The sequence below is a fragment of the Vidua macroura genome, chromosome 20, assembly GCF_024509145.1.
Source record: "Vidua macroura isolate BioBank_ID:100142 chromosome 20, ASM2450914v1, whole genome shotgun sequence".
NCBI classification, from domain to species: domain Eukaryota; kingdom Metazoa; phylum Chordata; class Aves; order Passeriformes; family Viduidae; genus Vidua; species Vidua macroura.
In genome coordinates, this window is record NC_071590.1 from 10,215,675 (window position 1) to 10,235,654 (window position 19,980).

At 45.0% G+C, this 19,980-nt stretch overlaps 1 protein-coding gene across 5 annotated transcripts in view; it reads right to left on the bottom strand.

The window, feature by feature from the left end:
* Positions 1–19,980, bottom strand: part of SYNRG (synergin gamma) — a 36,001-nt gene that overhangs the window by 6,335 nt on the left and 9,686 nt on the right. For all 5 annotated transcript variants that reach the window (XM_053995325.1, XM_053995324.1, XM_053995323.1 and 2 more), the window contains 12 exons: positions 18,668–18,745; positions 17,759–17,955; positions 16,814–17,110; positions 15,935–16,062; positions 13,880–13,998; positions 13,623–13,685; positions 11,260–12,201; positions 3,830–4,432; positions 3,310–3,473; positions 2,555–2,608; positions 1,769–1,865; positions 1,355–1,503 (listed from right to left, as the gene is read on the bottom strand). In XM_053995325.1, the coding sequence (XP_053851300.1) occupies positions 1,355–1,503; positions 1,769–1,865; positions 2,555–2,608; positions 3,310–3,473; positions 3,830–4,432; positions 11,260–12,201; positions 13,623–13,685; positions 13,880–13,998; positions 15,935–16,062; positions 16,814–17,110; positions 17,759–17,955; positions 18,668–18,745 (2,891 nt within the window). The remainder of the gene's footprint in view (positions 1–1,354; positions 1,504–1,768; positions 1,866–2,554; positions 2,609–3,309; positions 3,474–3,829; positions 4,433–11,259; positions 12,202–13,622; positions 13,686–13,879; positions 13,999–15,934; positions 16,063–16,813; positions 17,111–17,758; positions 17,956–18,667; positions 18,746–19,980) is intronic.

The following is a 19,980-nucleotide window of genomic DNA, read 5'->3' on the forward strand; positions in this document are numbered from 1 at the left end:
AGGAGCTGCTCAGAGGACACGGGGCCAAGCTCTGGACTTGCAGGTAATCCCTGTAATCTCCCAAGGAAAAGCACTTTAGCAACTGCATTTTAATCCACCTGTTTAAATTGGGAAAAGATCCTGGCAGCTCTTGGGGTTGCTCCTATCAGCAATGCCAGAGTTCAAACAGGTGAATCCTCTGCCAGGCAGGAAAAACACTGAGGATATAAATTTCCTAGGATGGCAGGCTCTGTGCATCACAGGACATCACCAAAATACCTGGGGAGGTTTAAAATGTGCACAAGGTGTGTAAAAAGGGACTGATCATTTATGACACCTGCCTTGCAGGGAATGACAGTGAGCTGGAGATGGGCATTTCAAGCAGAAACCAAGAATTCCAAGCCTTACTAATAAATAAGTGTTTATTGGGAAGGAAAAACCTTTTGTGGCCACAGCTGCAGTGCAAGGAGGAAGCCACAAATTAAAATGCTCAGAGGAAACCTCCCCATGGTAATGACCTGCTCAGTGATGCTTGGTGGGATGTGCTGATCCTGAAGGCTCCTTGGATATGCACTGAGTCAAAAGATCCACTGTGTCACTCAATATAAAGCACACAAAAATGGGTGATTCTCTAAAATGATGAGTTTCCACGGTTAAAGGAAGTGATTTTGCACATTGTATCTCCTGCAACACAAACCCCACAAGGTATTTACTGGCAGGGTGGTTTTCCTGCCTTCCCTTTGTGTCTGTTCTGCACCTCTGTGTGCCCCCCTCTATCCCAGCTCCTCTGCAGACCCTTCCCATGGGATGCTCCTGCTCCAAAGGGCCTTCCCTGCCTGTCCCCCTCACCCAGCCATGCCCAAAGCTCTCCAGCTCCTACCAGCCTGGCTGGGAGCTTTTCCTGGCAGGGCAGAGCAGGAAAAGCTGTTTAGTCCATGGCAGGAACCAGAACAAGCTCAGGCATTTCCAAATGCAGAGAGAAGGGAAAACAGTTTAGTTGTTCTGTGTTGCTCCACTGAGTGTTATGGAATTGTGAGCATTAAAACCAATTGCAGGGATATTAAAAACAAGACTTGTCCTTGTCATTCTGCCTTTGTAAAATGGCTTATTTGGATTGTATTAAATTTGCCTTACTGGAGATGTCCACAGACACCCAGGATATCACCTAAATCACTAAGGTACAAGTAAGACAACATCATGTTTGTGCACAAATAACAGTTTTCTTAGAGGTTTCTGAACTGGCTTTCACAAATAAGTTCATTTCCATTTTCCAAGACAAGAAACACAAACAATGAACTCGCCACAGCCTGCAAAGCCTCTTTAAATAAAATTATGACATTTGTTTTAGTGACCAGGCAGCTTATTTGGGTCTTACCGTTAGAGCAGCCAGGGACATGAAGCTGATCAGGTTGTTCCACACTTTATCAATATCCTTCAGCAGCTGCTGCAGCTTCTCACTGCAAACAGCAGTTGCTTTGATGCCCAGCTCCACCCTCTTTGTCACTCTGTAGACTTCAACAACCCCTGTGGATGTAAAACAGGGGAGGATTGCAGAGAATGCACAGGATCAGAATTCAGAAATGGCAAAACCAGAGTGGCACAGGAGGGGTGGCCGTGGAGGGTCAGTTCAAAGCTGGAGTTACATTTATTTGGCAGAAGAGCTCTTCATTATTCAGATGCAGGCAAAGGTTAGGATTAAAAATAATGCCACTTGGGGAAGAGTGATTCTATATTCTTGTTTTTCGGGGAAGAACTTTCAGTGTAGAACATGTGGAAAATTAAAACATACCCTGTAAATATTCCATGCCTTGAGCAGACTGGATAACTTCAGTGCAAACAGATGAACTGCTGATTCCATTTAAGGTGTCGTTTGCTTTCTTTATGACCTGGTGGGAATGAATTTCATAAAATGACGGGGTTTCCATCTTTAAATAATCATTACAAATAAGATTGCCCCCAGCAGAAAGTGTTATTTGGAAAAGGAGGCAAATTAAAAAAGAAATGATTGCCACACTCCATCACACGTTTTTATACACTCCTGCTTAAGTAGATCAGGGGAAAGTGTGAACATTTAAAACCTTAATGTATTCCCCCCAATAGTTTCATTACCAAATTAAGAGTTTTAGGAGCATGCATGCCTTGCTGTCTAATTTAATAAGAGCATTCACAGTTTGGGCTCTCTAATACTGAAGTGCAAAGAAGAAATGTTCAGCAGCACTGATCTGGCTGTGAAATATCCCCAGCAGCACATGAACAGTCCCTGGGCACAGCACACCAACAGTTCTGTCCCTCAGGAAGCCCTGAGGAGCCAGGCACTGGTACCAGTGCCCTGAGCACACAATACTGGGCACCCAAACACGGGACCACCCCACTAACCAGAGATGTGGAATATTTAGGGAAAAGCCAAACTAATCCCCAGCGATGGGGAGATTAGTGTAGGGTGTTCAGCTGAGGAGGTGGCAGCTTTTGGTTTAAAAACTGTAATTCCCAGGGCTGATTCCCCCCACTTTTCTGCCTGTTGGTCTCAAACACTGAGTGAGGCAGGGAGGGAAGGATCTGGAGGAGCCACACTCACCTGCAGGGCACTCTCCAGGCACCTCTGCCACTCGTAGGCGTACCTCTCACTCTCCTAGAGCAAAGAGAAGGACAGGCTCAGTCTTGTTCCTACACACATTTCTCTCCCTCTCTCCTACACAACAGACACACAGCAGACAGGCATTTCAAAAGACTATTTGCAGATCAGCTGTGTGAACTTTTAACAGATCTGTTCCTAATTTCTCCCCCATTCTTCCAAGACTCTCTATGCACCTGAACTCTAAAATTTGATTTCTGGGAGTGGGAATGAGTTTCAAAAGGAGAATGTATAGGGGTGGGTAAAAGGTTTCATTGCACACACCTCCTGCTGACACATTTGTTACAGTCTGCTGTTCTAGCAATGGGGATTAGCAGAATTTAATCCGAGTCCTTTTCCCATCTCTTCTCAGGATGAGTAAGAGAAATAACTACCACACAGCCAAAAAGTGATGCCATTTCCCAAAGCAAACGGTCTCTGCCAAAGCTGGGATTAGATTTAAACTGTAACTAATTTCCAGTCATAAGCTTAGGCTGCAAGGTCAAGTGATTCTGTGTTTCAGACAACTTTCTCTGTTTTCCCACTTCCCTTTAAAGATGTGAGAGAAGGAACTTCCAGGTTCCACTCACAACATCCGACTGCGCCCGGACACATCTCACAGTCACGCCCATACTCCAACAGGCAAAGTCCCAAAAAGTTGGATACAGAAGCCCCTTGATGTCAGTGCCAGCTCAGGTGTGTTCCAGCCAGCTCCTTACCTCCACCTCCCCAGTGAGGTCCTTGTACTTGTCCCTGATCACGGGCAGCGCTGGCTTCTCGCTCAGAGTGTTCGAGCGGTCCCTGAACGGCTGCTCCAGGGCTGGCAGAGGTGAGGAGCGACTGATTTCTCTGTCCCCCAGGCTCAGGCTCCTCTTATGAGACCCTAAAAAGTCAGGTTGTAAAAAGTTATTCCTTCACTCTAAAGACCCAGGCTGTTTAAAATGAATGAAGTGGCAGCAAGGGCTGTCCCGCTCCTCCAGAAGAACAAATATTTCTCTTTACTCAGTGACTGCTGCAGATTTCCCCAAGTCCCTCAATTCTTACAGGTTTTTGGCACAACAAATATTTTCCTTGTAGAAAAAGACCTGCTCCAAATGCCACAGAAATCAATGAGAAGGTTCAGGTCGTTTCCAGCAGCCTTTGGAACAATCCCCATTAGCTAATTTATAATTCAATTAGGAAAACCAGCCTTTGATGAGCACATGCATCATGAGGTTCCTCCACCGTGGGCAGGCTTACCTTGCACAGACAGGTCAAAGGTGGCCAGCTCACTCTTGATCATCTCCTCACTGGATTTCACCTTGCCTTGGGAAGTTGCCACCAAGAAATCAAACTTGCTGATTTTCGGTTTTTCACTTTGGAACTCTCCAAAGTCATCTGCGGCCTCTCTCCGCAGCTCAGAGGAGACTCCAGCGAGGAAATCCGCGCCCGGGGCTGTGTCAGCTGCCGCTGCATCCTGAGCTTCCGAGGGAAGTCTGGCAAAATCCCCAAAGTCCCCGACGTCGTCGTCGCTGGGGCCGCTGGAGACCGGCCCTGAGTCCTTAAAGTTCGCAAAGGCTGCGAAGGAAACATCCTGCAAAGCATCCTCGCTGGAGAAGGTTGTCACTTTGGAAACTGTTGTCATGGTGATGTTTTCTGAGCTGCCAAAGAAGGTCTCCTTCTTCTGGAGGACAGAGGTGGCCGCGGAGGAGCCGCTCCCCGCGGGCTGGGCGAAGCAGGAGAGCCTCTTGCCCTGCTGGCCGTCGTCCCTGTCGGAGCCGGACCAGTCGTAGCTCGCCAGGCTGCTGACTGCAGAGCCACTGTGACAGCTTCCCAACGGGCCACCCTTTAAGTCATCCACATCTGAAACAAACCCCCACAATTAGGAGCTGAAGTTCAAACCTTAAACTCTCTACGCCGCCTAAGAACGACTTGCTGAGAGCCTGGAGGAACTGCAAGAACAGACACAGGGAATTGTTGTACTCGCTGAGGATTGGAGTTTGCACAAAAATAATCTGGAAAATACCTGAGCATTTCATACAAAAATTTCTCTGTTCAATGAATGCAAGCCTTGACCTTTGAATGCCGTCTTACATTTTAAGCTGAAAGTCACCATACCACTATGGTAGTGAAGAAACACTAAAAAAAAAAAAAAACAGAATTTCTGGCCAGTCCAGGCTGCACAGATCACCAGTTGAGTTTTCTGGCTGCAGAATCTACAATCAAAATATAAATGTTACAAGTCAAACACCTTTAATGCGTTATTTCATCTTATCGAATCCAACCACACAGAAGACTGGGCTGACTTTTCCGTTCCTCTGATAAAGTATTAATACACTTTAATTTTATATTCATGCTTTGATACAAATAACATGTAAAAATGTGCTGCAAGGATCTAAAAAAGCCTAGAAATCCTGTTTGAGCTTATCAGGGCTCCTGCAGTGCCGCACGGCCGACTCGTCAAACTTCCAGGTGCCAGCACTGACAGGGATATTGCAGAGATCATGTTCTAACTGAATAAATAGTTTGTAAAAGCTAAGTCCAGAGAAAATCCAATTATTTTGCAGAAAGCTCCGAACATTTATACCCACCTGGTGGTTACATGGCCCAATAGGTTCTTCTCCCTGCCAGGGGCAGGTGTGAGCTCAGAGCCTGCAGTGCCCGGGGGCTCTGGCTGCTCCCACCCCACTGATCTTTCAGCTCCAGACTGACACTGATCCCAGTGAAGGCACACGGAGCCAGGGCTGGCCAGTCTGCATGAGGGCATGAGCCCCCCCTCCCCAGCAAACCAGCCCTCCCTACCCTACTTTTGGCATCTGTTTTCCAGCAGGAACAATTGCCAGTTTGGATTGCCCGGGGTCCAGCAGCTGCGGGAACAGCAAACCCAGACCACAGAGAGTTTTCCCTGAGCCTGCCTGGGGCTGAGATCTGGTGCTGAACACCAAGGGATGAACGGGCTGGCACACTGGGCTCTGACAGAGCCACGGGGGGAACAAGAACAAGCTGAATTCCCAGCTGTCCTCTTCCTGCACTCCAGCCACCAGCCCGAGGATGAAACCATTCTAACCAACCTTTTCTGCCTTGGTTTATTCATCCCACTGGAGGGGGAGAGCAGGCCAGGCTCCAGGCTGCTTCCCAGGCATGACCCACATACATGGCTAATGAAAAACCCAAGCAACACATGGCCCAGTTCAGTGGCCACTGCCATGGGCCAGCGAGGCACCCACCAGCCCCTCCCCAGGGCCCTCCTGCAGCTGCTTGGTCCTCGCCAGCATCCCAAACCCAGAGCTGAGCCCCTGCACACACATCTCCAAGTGCCACTGGAACTGTGGATGTGCAGAGCAGCAGCCTGCAGAGGGTAAACAGAAAGGGATGAAATCACCTGCTCCCGGCACAGAAAGAAGGCTCTGAAGTGAAAGGGGCCGGTGATTTATCACCACACACCACACCCTGTGCTCTCAAGTTTTTGTTTAAAGAAGGGAAACGAAAGCTTTGCATGAAAGAGAGAGCCAGAACCAGCTCCAGCACGTGAGCCAGCTGTAATTAATCCTGGCATCCTGCAAATACCACCAGCTACCAGGCAACCTCTGTTTCCCTTCACTTTGTGCTGGCTCCAAAAGGCAGCAAAGATCTGAGCCTGGCCACTGTTGCAGTGCCCCTGGGAGAGAGAGGGAGGAGTGGGGATCCCACCCCGGCACCTGCACGCTCACATCCTGTCGGGAATCATTCCTTTGGTAACTGCTGAGATTTTGAGCTGCAAACACGTCCTAGAGGCCCAGGTCAGGGCACTGCTGAGCCAATCCTGGCTCAGGCACAGGCAGGATCAGCAGCAGGCTCCAGGGGGAATCCTGAACTGACCTGCAATCAATAGGGCAGGGGAGGCAGAACAATAGTTTAATTATTCACAACCCAAGAGTCAAGATTCTCTGTGTGTGAACTCAGGCAGACACAAAACCTCTGAAGAGGTGCAAGGGCTCAGGTGAAATGCAATGGTTCAATTCTGTACATTTGATTTTTTTTTTTTTTTTTTGATAATTCCAGAAGGATCACTCCACTGAATAAACCTTTTTCTAGGAATATTATATTACTGGAAAAACACTGCATTCAGAGTCAGTGTTAACAGCTCAAGCAGTCCTAAAACAATTTAGTGAGAAGTATGAAAAATAAGAATGTGGAACCCAAAGTCCAAGGTGCCAGATCATCACCTGGGACCAGATGCACCTGCAGGAGCCAGCCAAGGGAAAGCACTGGCTGCAAGGAACATACAGCAGGATGAAATGCAGCTAAAAATACTGTTTCCCAGTCTTATCTCATCTGCAGAAAAACTTGTCACCCCTGATTTGAGCCAACTATAATAATTTATTTCAACTACCAAGGATTAAGTTATGGCTGGAGGCAAATTACAAGCTGGAGCCTTCAATGTCAACAGTTTAATCATTTAAGGAAAACCCTTGACAGCATTAGTGACTACCTGAAGAAAACTGAGAGAGACAACTCAGGGACATTGGTATAAATGTAGGGATTTCAGCCAGCAAAGGAGACTTTCAGGGTTTTGTGTTTCAGTGGATATTAGAGCCTGATGAATAAACCCAGCTCTGGTGTCACGTTGTGGTTGTTAGGGTGACACAGGCTCCCAGCAGAGCAGATCAGCCAGTGCTGTTACCCTGGGAACGTCCCCTGCAGCCTGAGCAGCAGCCCCGGGGACAGGCACCACCTGCTCCCTGCTGCCTCAGAAAGGGACAGGAGACTGCAGGAGCCTCATGCACTGCTGCTACCAGCCTGTCAGCAAGCAGAGAAATCCCAAGCCCCATTCTCAGCTGGGGAAGCCTGGAACTGTTAACAGTAAGGGAATTATTGCCACTTGCTTTCTCCAAAGAATGGCTGTAGCTAAGGTGGAAACCATCAAGAATGCTGACTGTGACATAAATGAAGGAAATAAGAGAGAAAAGGCTCCAAACCTTGTGGAATTACAGGATTTGGTAATTATTTTGAAATGGTCATGATAAACAACGTTTCACAGCAGAACAAAACCCCTGGGCTGACACTGGGAGCTCAGTCCCACAGAGGCCCATGGCAAACACATCCACACCCTCCCTGTCAGAGCCTTCCCGGGATAAACCAGGGTGGATCAGCTCTTCTGTGTGCAGAATTAACCCAAATGAGGGCAAGGGAGTCAATCTGACTGTCAAGTCTGGACAAAAACATCATAAATACAGTCATGAACGTTCCTCTGCCTCCTCCAGGAATGACTGGCTGAACAAACACAAGCTGCACCAGCCCTGCAGAATTAGGTCTCAGCTTTATATTTGATTTAAAAACCTTTAGGGCTGGGCATGACCTACTGATCTGCAGAACCAAGGAGGGGTGTTATGTTTTTCTCCCCTTTTTTCCCTTTTAAAGTCTCTCCAGCTCGGTGTAAAGAAGAAAAGCCACATTCTGCTTCCTGGGCTGGTTTCTGCTCTTGTGGCAACTCCAAAACCCCACAACATTTTAACTATTCCACATCCCAATTATTTTTAGCTTTTTTCCTTGTCTGCTAATTTGATGCTAATCCCAAGCTGTCAGTGGCTCAGGAGCTGGAGGAATTTGAAGTGACATAATTGCATGCCAAAAATTTGCAGCTGTCATCCATGTTTGAAAGTTTCAATATTTAAAAGGTAGAACTTCCCAAATGGAAAATTTACTTTGGGGTTCTGGTTAACTCACACTGGATTAGCTAAATAAATATCAGAATATTATTGAGTGGGCTTCTACTCATAAAAGTCTAGACAGCAACACAGTTTTTCAGTGCCAACTCACAAGAACAACCCTGCCACCACACATTTGCTCCACTCCATCCCTCTCAAACACAGATCTTTGGAAAAAATATTATTTAGGTTGACAGGTAAAGATTCAGGAGGTCACAGGGAGCGAGGTCAAAGCATTGGAAGAGGAGAAGGAAGCTCACCCACACCCTGCTCTGCCAGAGAAAGGCACCCACCAGCTTAAGGGGATACTAGAACCTTAAACTCTGCATTTTTGAGGAAGAAGAGATACATTGCTAGTTTGCAACAAATCACACACACCCCCACGTTTTCAAAATATGCCAAGATAATATTTATTAACACAGCAGGACTTACAGATCACAAAAGATAGGGATACAGAGGAGCTCGGAAGGGCGGTATCAGAGTAAAGCATGCAGGTCAATACTTGCAGAAGAGAGATATCAAAGCAGATCTGAAAAGGCACATTCACACAGGAAATGTTTAGTTGAAATCAGACATTAGAAAAAGCAGCAAAAAAAAAACCTGAAGTTGATTAAAATATACAGAGAATCTCCAGTAATGCCAAAGAAAAAGGTACTTTACAGGTGTGTCAGTGCAGCAGATAACCCTTTGAGGGTGCCTGGGGCAGGGCTCCTCTGGCTGCAACCTTTGGCAGGAAGAACAAATCAGGTTCACCCAACAGGAGCAGGTGCCCATTCAAATGCTCTCAGCTCGGAGTGAAATGTAAATTTGGTGTAAAAGAAGCAGCCTGGTTCAAACTAACAGCATGCAGCCAGTGCTCAAAGGGTTATACGGAGTAAATGCAGGAGAAATCAGGCAACATTAGTATCATCTACCTTCCACACAGAGAGTTAAGAGTTTAAAGAGACTGTATCCCCTTTGGAGAGAGAAAATCTGGAAACCTTTCACCCCTCAGGAGACCACAGGGCCCTGGCATGGGAAGCAAGCCAAGGATTTCTCCCTAATTCCCAGCATAAGCACCTACCTGCCCATACCTGGAAGCTACAAATGTCAAAGCTCACAGCCAAGGGACAAACACCTCTGTGTGGGCACGTCACAAAGCCAAACCATGTCTCAGCACCTCTGTCCTGCTGCTGCTCCCCTGGAGATGTGACACAGGGCTTGCACACGTGCAGCTCCCCGGGACAATCTCTCCCAGCAGGGAGGTGCCAAAAGGATACTGTCCCTTTTTGACATTAGATTTACAGATCGAAGGAAAGGATGAGGAAAAAAAGGGAAAAAAAAAATCTGCTTTTTAACTTCATGTAAACTGAAAAAAAGAAAAAAAAGAAAAAAAAAAAGGACTTGACCATCAGCAGTTCACAGCTTGAAATGCATCAAACACACAGAAAGGAACACATGAGCACAGGAGTGTTTGTAGCAGAGTGTCCAGAGCACGTCCTGCTACCAAATCCAAACAGTTAAATGGAGCAAAACTCTCCCTTTAGGAATAACATCTAACTTGGCACCATAGGAGAATACAGACTTGGTTAAGTTTAATAAAAATAACTTCTAATTAATACTTCAGAGTTCGAAAGTTTAGCAACAAGCACATGAAGGGCTAACCCCTTTAAACAAACCAAAAAAAAAAGAGGCTTTCCTGCCACAATCAGCAATTATTCATCAGGGATTGCTGTGGCAAAATCACACGTCCTGTAAAGAGCTACAGAAGTCAAACTACCACCAAAAGAGGCTAGAAAAATATTAGGAAAAAGTGCTTTCAAACCCAAAGTAAACATTCAAGAATACACTGTTGGTGCTACGTTTTGACAGCTCACTCAACTTGGAGTTTTCCCAAGCAGTAATATGAAAATTAAATGTCTTTGCTAATAAATTATTCCTGATATTTTGTACCCTGTTAGAGAGTATCTTCCACATCAAAGTTGCCGACTTAATTCTCTCCCCTACTTAAAAATATCATATAATGCAAAATTACAGTACTGTATATTTTTTCTCTACCCATATCTGCAAAAAATGGAAGAAATAGTTCATGTGGAAATAACCAATTCCTGCAGCAAGAGCTTTTACAGTTACAGTTTGTATGTTCCCCCTGTTCAGAAAAGCCTTTGACTGCATAAAACTTGTCCTAGAACACAGTAATGGTTCCCATGTTGTTGAAGGCCACAGAACATTTAACTACAGCTTATCTCCTATGTATATATGAAAAGAAAAAGCAGGACACTTGGGAAATTTGTTTTATGGTATGTGATCAGGTCAGAGATGGACAGTTCACTCCCTCAGGAATGTTGTCATAAAGGGAAATTAAAGAAGGTGGAAACCTGATAAGGATAAAGTGAAAGTCCCATGGTTTAAATTTAGGTCCAAGAGCTCCCAATCAGCACTTGCAGCCCCTTGGCACAATGATTTCCACGAGGGATTTAACACTGGAAGGTGTGTGAAATACTCTACAGCTGCAGTCCTGCAAAGTCCTGCCTACCCAGACTGAGTCCCACTGTAAGGGGAACACACTGGTGTTGGTGATTAGTCAGCTTCTCATTAACAGCCCCAATTAGTGACCCTTGGGAAGCGCCGATGGGGAAGTCCCCAGGCCAAATGCTTTGTGGAAAACAAGAGATTAAAGTGAGGCTCTGCCATCATCTTGCTGATATCAATGGAATGACACTGTTTGCACCGGAATATTTTCCACTCGAGTCCCTTAAGTGCCAATAGCAAACAGGTACCAGTATGATGATGTTAAATCTCAAAAATAAACTGGCCTGGAGTTCAAGCTGTTCCAGCTAGTTATATTTATAGTCTTCTAAGACAAAAACAAAAGGGTGCCCTGCTGAGGGGCCGTGGCTGGCGGGGACACACACTGAGGAGTCTTCCACTACTGAAAGACGAGTGCATAATACTGTAATTGAGCACAGAGAACACGGAATCTGCACCACCTACGTTACCAGAGCAATCTAACCAGTTCCTCACCTGCTGCTGGTGGATGCTGGCCACTAACTGTAGGCAAATCCAAAGAGCTATCAGACATGACATGCTTAAGATCTCCTCCCACATCAGCCAGTTTCATGTCAAACTGAACCGACAGCGCGTCTTCGGAGTCCTCCTTGCCCACGCTGCTGCCGCCGATGGAAGGCAGATCCAGGGATTTCACCGAAGCAGAGTCTTCTTTGGCCTGCTTGAAAGCTGCCACTTTGTCCACCAGCGACTTCTCGGCGCCGCTGGAAGAAAACTTGGAGTGGAAGTCGGCAAAGTCATCATCGCTCTTCACCGAGCAGAGCGCGCTGTCCTTGGCCTCCTCGAAGCCCGCTCCGGAGCCTTCCAGGGACAGCTGCTTGAAGATGTCATACTTGGTGGGCGTAGCAGTGGTGGCAGAGCTCTGCCCACCCTTCACTGTGCTGCCTGAGGAGCCAGCCTGAGCACCAGGGCTGGCCTCCAGCTTGAGTGCATTGTATTTGTCGTCAGGCTTTTGTTCGGAAAACCCCCCGCTGTTGTTGAAAGCCATAAAATCTGCAAAGTCATCTTGTCCACTGGCTGATGCGCCGTTAGAAAATTCCCCAAAAAGGTTGAACTCTCCAAAGTCATCAGCTAAGCTTGAAGTTTTGCTGGGTGCTGGCTGGGCAGAGGCAGATGGAAGGGGTGGGGGGGGAAAGGAGCCCGGTTTTGAGGTGTTAAATGCAGGTGGGAAGGATGGCTGCTTGTTTTCTCCAGGAGAGGAAAAGAGCTCCAGGTCTGCCAGATTCAAAGGGGTCTTGGCTTGTGCTGGCTGTTTTGGCTGAGCGGGCAGAGGAGGGAAGGGTGCAGGGAAGGTTTTGTCTTTTGAGGGTGCCTCTAACGGGGAGATGCTGTCAGCGGTTTTGAAATCCGTGAAACCATCGTCGGCTCCTGTGGGCTTGAACTCTGCAAGGTTCTCTCCTGGGAATGGAAACAGGGAGAAAACAACAATTAAACCCTGCACAACAAACACAGCACGTTCACACCATGCGAGCAAGCAAATTACTTCATGCAGGGTCAGAAGGTTTTACACAAACTGTTTAAATGGAAGGCCTCGGGATGCACAGGGAACTGCAAACTCCACTTCCATGAGCCACACAGGTGTCAAGAGCACTGATTCTACTTTTCACCCCAGCAAACACCTGATTCTCTCAAATTGCCTCAAAGTGACATTAAACTCCCTTTACACTGACTTAATATCAAAACACACCATGACAAATGGATTCAAAAGGAGATCAATACTGCCTGCATGAGGCTTCCATGCAAGTTCTTCTCCCCACCTCACCCTCCTCATGTTTGCCAAACAATGAATGTAATTTTAAATTTCACTTATACCAATACAGTATTTGCTTTCTATGGAAGCAATTCTTCCCTTCCTCCCTCTGAAATATTGCAGCTTTTTCAGGGGGATCACCAGATGGCTGAGACAAAACCAACATGAGGTAAGAATGTTTTCACTGAATTTACATTCAATATTTTGGTGTGCTAATTTTATAGCTTTCTTGTTTTGAACATGAAAACATTGTTTAACCCATTCACCAGCATGTACATACTTGGACTACTTGTAATTTTAAAGTATTGATGCTTACTTTAAGACAAGTGCCCAATAAATAGGTTTTTTCTCTTTAGAAACACACCACTAGCATTTCATTATTAAGCTACCACAGTGTCACACTTTAAATCAGTTTAACTGAGATTTAAAACAATACTCTTAGTAATGGCAGTAAAGGACCACTACACCTGACCTTTTATTGCATTCTCCCTCCCCTCCAAACCAATTCATTTGGCTCAGCAACAATATAAATATTCCTGAAATTGCAACTCATTGATCAAAACTGCAACAGCACAGCAAAGTAAACTTACTGAAGAATTGCAAACTTTTCCATTAGAAATGTAAGCTGGTGAAAGGGTTAAGAGTGGTCAGACCTTGACAGCAGGCAAATACAGCAACTTTCTATATTATAGAACATGTACAGAAAGAGATCAAATGTTATTTCATTTTACTGCAAGCATTTAATCCTGAAGAGGTTCCAAGCATGAGAAGCTCACAAAACACCACAGGGGTTTCATAAATGAATGACTCCTTACTTAAAACAAATTCCAACCACATCATCACTTTAAAATAAAACTCAGGAGCACCCAGAAGAGATGCCAGCCTTCCAGAAATACCATCAGCACATTGTTCCAATAGGATATTGCCCTGTTTTTTCAAGATACTTCCTACCAAGTTTTTTAGAGAAGCAGCACCACCATTATTTTAGAATTGCAGAGATGGAAATTCTGCAGCTCAAAGAGAAATGCTACAAATGATAATGAAAATCCAATAAAGCCCCAGTGCTTACCCAAGTATTTGCTTTCTGCTGGTTGCTCTAATTCCCGGAAAGCGCTGTACTTGTCCCCTCCATCTAGAGAAGAGGAGAAAAGAAATACATTTACACAGAGAAATTACGAATTCATACAGCAAAATTATGAATTCATACAGCAAACGTTACATTCATTGCTCCGATTTTTAAATATGAATATCTTATCAATGCAAAAAAGAAGATATATGAAACTGTACAATAAATTGCTCATAATGGTTGTGTATTTGTCCTTTTACCTCCAAAAGCAGCTGCACTCTCAGAAGGCTTCTCAGCTGCCATTCCTTTAAACACAGCGTATTTGTCAGCTGGTGAAAGTGGCTTAGTACCTGGGAGTGGCATTAGTAAAGAAGGAACACTAAAAACAAAAGAGAGAAAAGCAAAGTTCCTTAATTTATCCATAAGAAATCTGCATTTCCAGGTTTTATTTAAAGGAGCCTCTTATTATGCCTACACAATTTCATTCCTAAACCTATGTTTAATCCAGCCCCTGATGTAAGTGACCTCAGCTGGGTAAATTCCCACCTTATCTCACCTAATCATATTTCTTTAGTTCAAAGTCAATCTGCACCATTCTTGATTTTAATTTCTATCAAAACCATGAACAAAACTCCAGAACTTTATGCCAAGGAATTCGTAGCCCAGGAGAGAACAAGCACACAGACACACGCCAGGAATCACTCCTGCTTAATTTATCCCTATGAAAATTCCCCCTGATTGAACTAGGTACAGTAAAGAGTTAAAACTGCACGAGATTTTAACAGCTCCATACTTTCAGCTTATCTAATTCTGATTATATCTCATTACATATTGTAAAATTAAGATAATAAAGTGGGATCACTGTTCAAAGGAAGGAAAATAATAACTCTGAATTTCTGTCAGTGCCAATCAGGAAGTTTAGGCAGGTATCTAGTCAGCAAAATAAGGATTAGTGCACAGTTACACAAGCAAGTCTTTTTGCATAAACACACTCTATTTTATCCAGTAAAACTGCCACAACAACCTAACACCTTGTTAGCAAATGCTGGAAGATTTAGGAGAGAGCTTTGCTTGCCCTCCACACAAGCCCCCGTTATCAGGCCTTGGCAGCTCCACACAACAACATCCTTTACATATGAACGATGCCTTCTACCTCCAGTTTGTGTCATTCACATTGAAAACCTGAATGAATTTCTACTGCATTCTTCAGCCTGGAGCAAGAATCTTTCCAGAGACATTTAAATCTCCTTATCAGCAGCCTACAAGCAACACACAAACCAAGCACTTGCACACGTGTGCTGATGCTGGTCTGTGGTGCTTGCAGGCAGACAGTGCAACGGCAAAATAACAGAGCTTATGGTAATATAATTAAATTTCCCATCCCTGCAAAGCAGGCTATTAGATATGCAATCTTGGCAAATGGAATGGTTAATCAGCTGTACTCCACAGATGGCTTTTTTTAAAATAAAGCTCCATAAGCAATTAGATTATAGCTCATTGTAACATTTTGTTCAAAACTGAACGCTTTCACAACTGAATAAAGAGAACTGCTGCAGTGAAAAAGGAACACCATTTTTGAAATATTTCTTTATGATCCTCTACTTCCCCATTGTGCAACAGTTTTCTGTCAAAACTTTCAGTAACAGATTAGCTTCAGCTGCAAAATGACATCTAACACAAGACATACTTAAATCAGCATCTTCAGACCCATGTGGCATTGACTGACATCCCTGGGAGTGCCCAAGGCCAGGCTGGACAGGGTTTGAAGCAATTTGGTCTAATGGAAGGTGCCTCTGGCCCCGGGTAGGGGGTGGAACTGATGATCTTTAATGTCCCTTCCAAACCAAAACATTCTGGACTTCTGTGCCATCAGGAAAATTTTATTTCTTACACAGAAGCCATTTGCCTTAGCATAAGGGTTGAACATCCCCATTTGATGTCACTGCTGAGGAAGCACCTGGTAATCAAGGATGGAATCTGATGGAATTCAGAGCTCTGTTTGCCACAAAGAACAGCCAGCTCCTACCCACAATATGTGTCTGCCTACAATTAGACACCTGGGAGGTGCATAAAGAGGAAAGAAGGCTGAAATTCTGTAGTCTTTGTAGATGTTGAAAGGTTGATTGTAAACTATCAAAGGGAGGAAAGATATTTATTTATTTTGTTATACAAAACCTGCCTGATCAGGAATTACATCTTGTCTCCCAAAGGAAAAGCCAAGATTGCTGGAATCTGAATCAATTGAGATTTATAGTCAGGCATCCAAAGTTTAGGCACTGGCCAGAGAAATGACAGAAACACCAAGGACCTGGTACCTGCTCCGGTGCTGGGAATTGGCTGCTTTGGCTGCCTCCCCCTGGAAATCAGTGAAGGACTCATCCAGGGAGCCAGACTTTGAGGCATCCTGAAACTCCTGGAAGTCATCATCTTCTGGTTTTACTACCTGGGTTACAAACAACACATGAATTGCTATGCAGCTGGCTCTTCAAGTTGTCATACAACAAGAAATCAGCTTGGAGCAGTGTGTGATTTAGAGGGGAAGAAAAGAAGGAAAAGAACTTTTCAACACCAGCATCATCAGCACTTCTGCTATGTTTGCACCTCACCCTACTCAAACACACACAGGATTACAGGGAGCAAGAATGAACAACAGATCATTATTTCACAATAAATGTGTTATTGATCATAGACATATAATCTTTTAATACAGGACAAATATTAATAATCTAAATCAATGCATAATTTAAAATTAATAGCAGCACAAAAAATATTTTCTGAAGGATGAAGCATGTCTGCAAACAGCAAAATGTATCCCCCACACGATTTACCTTTGTAAACTGAAGGTTTTCAGTGCTCTCAGCTGCTCCTGAAACTCCTATTTTACCAGCTATTAGAGTTTGCTGTGCAGTTTAACCTAAAATTCCATTTTATGTGCGTTACAAAATCCTAACTACAACTAAAATCCTCTTTGGAATACAGAACACTTTTGTACCTCTTCTAATGCCACCAGAAAGAACTGAAAAAAGAAAGTACACCCTTAGCGGCACTTCACATTTTCAGACGTCACATGCTGGATTTCAGCTCTGTTTTTGTTTTTTTTTTTGCCATTTACTTAAAACCTGTTCTCACCATGTAAGTGCCAGGCTAATTTCCCTTCCAGGGAAGGGGGTTTTCCAGGCTGGGAGCGAGCTCACCTGGCCGGGCGGGTAGGAGGGCAGGAAGGCTCCGGAAGGCTGTGCTGCAGCTCCAACCGCTGGAGCCGGGGCCGGGGCTGGAGCAGGAGCAGGGGCAGGAGCAGGAGCAGGGCCGGGGATGCTCATGCCCATCACGGAGGGCCCGATGCCCAGCCCCACGGAGGCCGGGGGAGCCGCGGGCAGCAGCGGGGGCTGGCTCACCCCGCCGGGCAGCGGCACCGGGAAGCCGGACAGGGTGGGGACGGGCGCGGCTGGAAACTGGTTCAGCACGTCAGGGCTCACGGCAGGGATCCCTCTCTGCAGAGGCAACAAGCACACAGTTACTTACAGCTGCAGTGCTGATCAAAGGGTGCAGTGTGTTCTCAGTTCCAGTCTGCAGCTCGTTGTGCTGAAGCCAACGAGGAGCAGGGTACTGGTCAAGCTCCCACATCCAAACATGCCATCAAGGTTCATGTAGGTGAATTATATTCAACACAGAATTCCTGAGGTAGGAAAAGGCCTTCAAGGCCATTGAGTCCATCTTTTGACCCACCCTGTGACCCAGCCCAGAGCATTGTCCTTCCTTGGACACCTCCAGGGATGGGGACTCCACCACCTCCCTGGGCAGCCCCTTCCAGTGCTTAATAAACTTTTCCATTAATAAATTCTTCCTCATGTTCCAGCTGAAACTCCCCTGGCACAGCTTGAGGCCACACATTCTTATCCTGTCACTTGTTGCATTTGATATTAAAAATACATACACATGAGATTTGTACCTATTTCTAAGAACTTCAGTTGACACTAAAGGAGAGAGTAATTGAAATGTAAGTGATGAAATTGCTTAGATTAGAACCCCACTGAAGTCACCAGGGCAGTTTCTCCGCTGGACTCCAACAGAAGCAGTGTTTTACAGGAGGTGTGCAGGCCCAGGGCAGCTGCTCAGGGGGCTGCCAGGGGAGAGCATACCTGGGTCACTGCTATCATGGCCAGCACGGAGTAGAGCTCCTCCTTGGTGAGCTTCCCGGGCGTGGTGCGGTTGGCCAAGGCCCAGATCTGCCCCAGCGTCTCCCTGGGCAGTCCCGAGGACATCAGGATGGGGTAGAGCTTGGCTGTGTCAATTCCAGCAGGAGTCAGAGTGGTTTCTAAGATCTTCTTATACAGCTCTGTCGTGAGGGAGGCAGCGTTAGACACTGACAACTGCTCTTTTCAATTATTATTGCTTTTTTATGCTGTCTCAAACTCAACATGATATCAAATCAGGAGCACTCAGTGTAAGGTAAAGCAAGAGCATTCTGGCACTGCATTATATCACCATGTTTCATCTAAATGTGTTATTGGATGGTCTTTACAGACAAGTTTAACTCAAACTGAGAAATATTTTAAATAAAGTACACTTAGTGCTGCATTTCAAACCACTTTTCTTTAATGAAATTGCAGAATAACCCAGATGAAAAGATAGTTCTAAGAGCCTTATGTACTTAAACCTCAGTGTAATCAATATTTACTACAGCAATTCATTTTCTATTCACTGTGTTATTTACACATAGAAGACACGCAGCTTTCAGAAATGAGCCTGCCTAATTACAAGACATGCCAAAAACCAGAATACCCACGAAAGCAGCATTATCAGCAATGCACCCTCTGCTGGGATAAGCTGCTGCCATAAATGTTTAATCCAGAATTTGTTAACATGCTCAAATGTCAAACCCCCTGTTTCTTCAAATGCAGCTAAGACACCATAAATATGTACCATATCAAAGATCCAGGATTCTTTTGATGAGGGAATAAGGCTTTGATCAGTAAGTGGCCATGCAAGCACGGGTACATTCACACTTTGCACTGCCCACCTGGCCAAATGCCCACTGGTTGCTTTACCTGGGACCAAGCTGTCGTTGTAAATCCAGGGAGGCATAATTTGCTGGATGGGGTCCTGGGGAGGGAACACTCCAACTCCTAAAGGTATTCCATTCAGTAAGGAAAACAGTTGCATTAGGATACAGAGTACAATGATCTTAAGAGGCTACACCACAGCTGGTCAGCATCATTCAGCATTTCAGGCAAAGATTTCAGATTGGAATCACTGTGCTCAGAGGAAAAACAGATACTGCAGGAATATGAAATAATAACTAGAATGATGTGGCAGTAATAGATTATAGTTATTTATGTAATGAAATTAGGAGCTCCTCACGTGCCTCCCTCAACGTGCAGATGTACAGAACCTAAAGTCTCACTGTCTTCAAGTTTCACAGCAGTTCTGTGTCATAACAAATTCAGCTTCCCATCAGCTCCCTGCTATTAGGGCTATTAGTGGAATAAATAAATCCATACCTACCATAAACCCCACAACATCCTCCCCTGGGAAATCCACAAAGAGCCCAGGGACTGAACCTTCAGCAAGATCGTATCCCACATCCACAAACCTGTATCCAGTCTGCAGCTCCAGGGGACACCACAGCCACCTTCACCACTACAGGCTTTTGTAACATGACCTGCCCCGCTTCACTCCCTGAAAATCGGTTATTTCCTTCTTCACTATGTGGACTCTTCCCCTCAGTCTCCCTCAGCAGATTTTATGCTCACCTTGGAAGGAGCTCTGACCAAAATCAGCATCATTTCAGATTTCATTGTCTTTCCCAGTACCCTTGCATCTCCTCATCTTCCACATGGATTCCCTCTTGACTGCAGTCTAATTTCTAATTATCCCACAACTCCAAGCACATTCTAATATAAGCAATTCCTTCCATTTCACCAACCAAGTAAAATAAATTTGCCACTTCCTCAGATCTCGTTATTCTTCAGTTTTAACCCCCCTTCCATACTCAGTCAACAGTTTTAACAAAATCCAAACTGGAACAAAGCCTTGTTTCAAGTTTTCCTCTAGACTACCTTTTGAATATTCACCCCTAAAGCACAGGTAGTTTTACACATAATGTGTATGAGCAGCAAATACTTGAGAAACGAGTATTAACTAGCTAAGAGTTTTAACCTGGCAAGATTTTATCCCCTCCAGTTTCCCTAAACAGTTTTTTAAAAATATCTTCAGACAGCACAACTTCTTTTTCCCCAAGACAGGACAGAATATTTTAAAACAGCGAACCTGATTAAACAAACATGTTAAAAGTGATTACAACAATAAACTCACATGGAGAAAGTTCAGAGCAAAATCATGGCAGTTACACTTTGAGCAA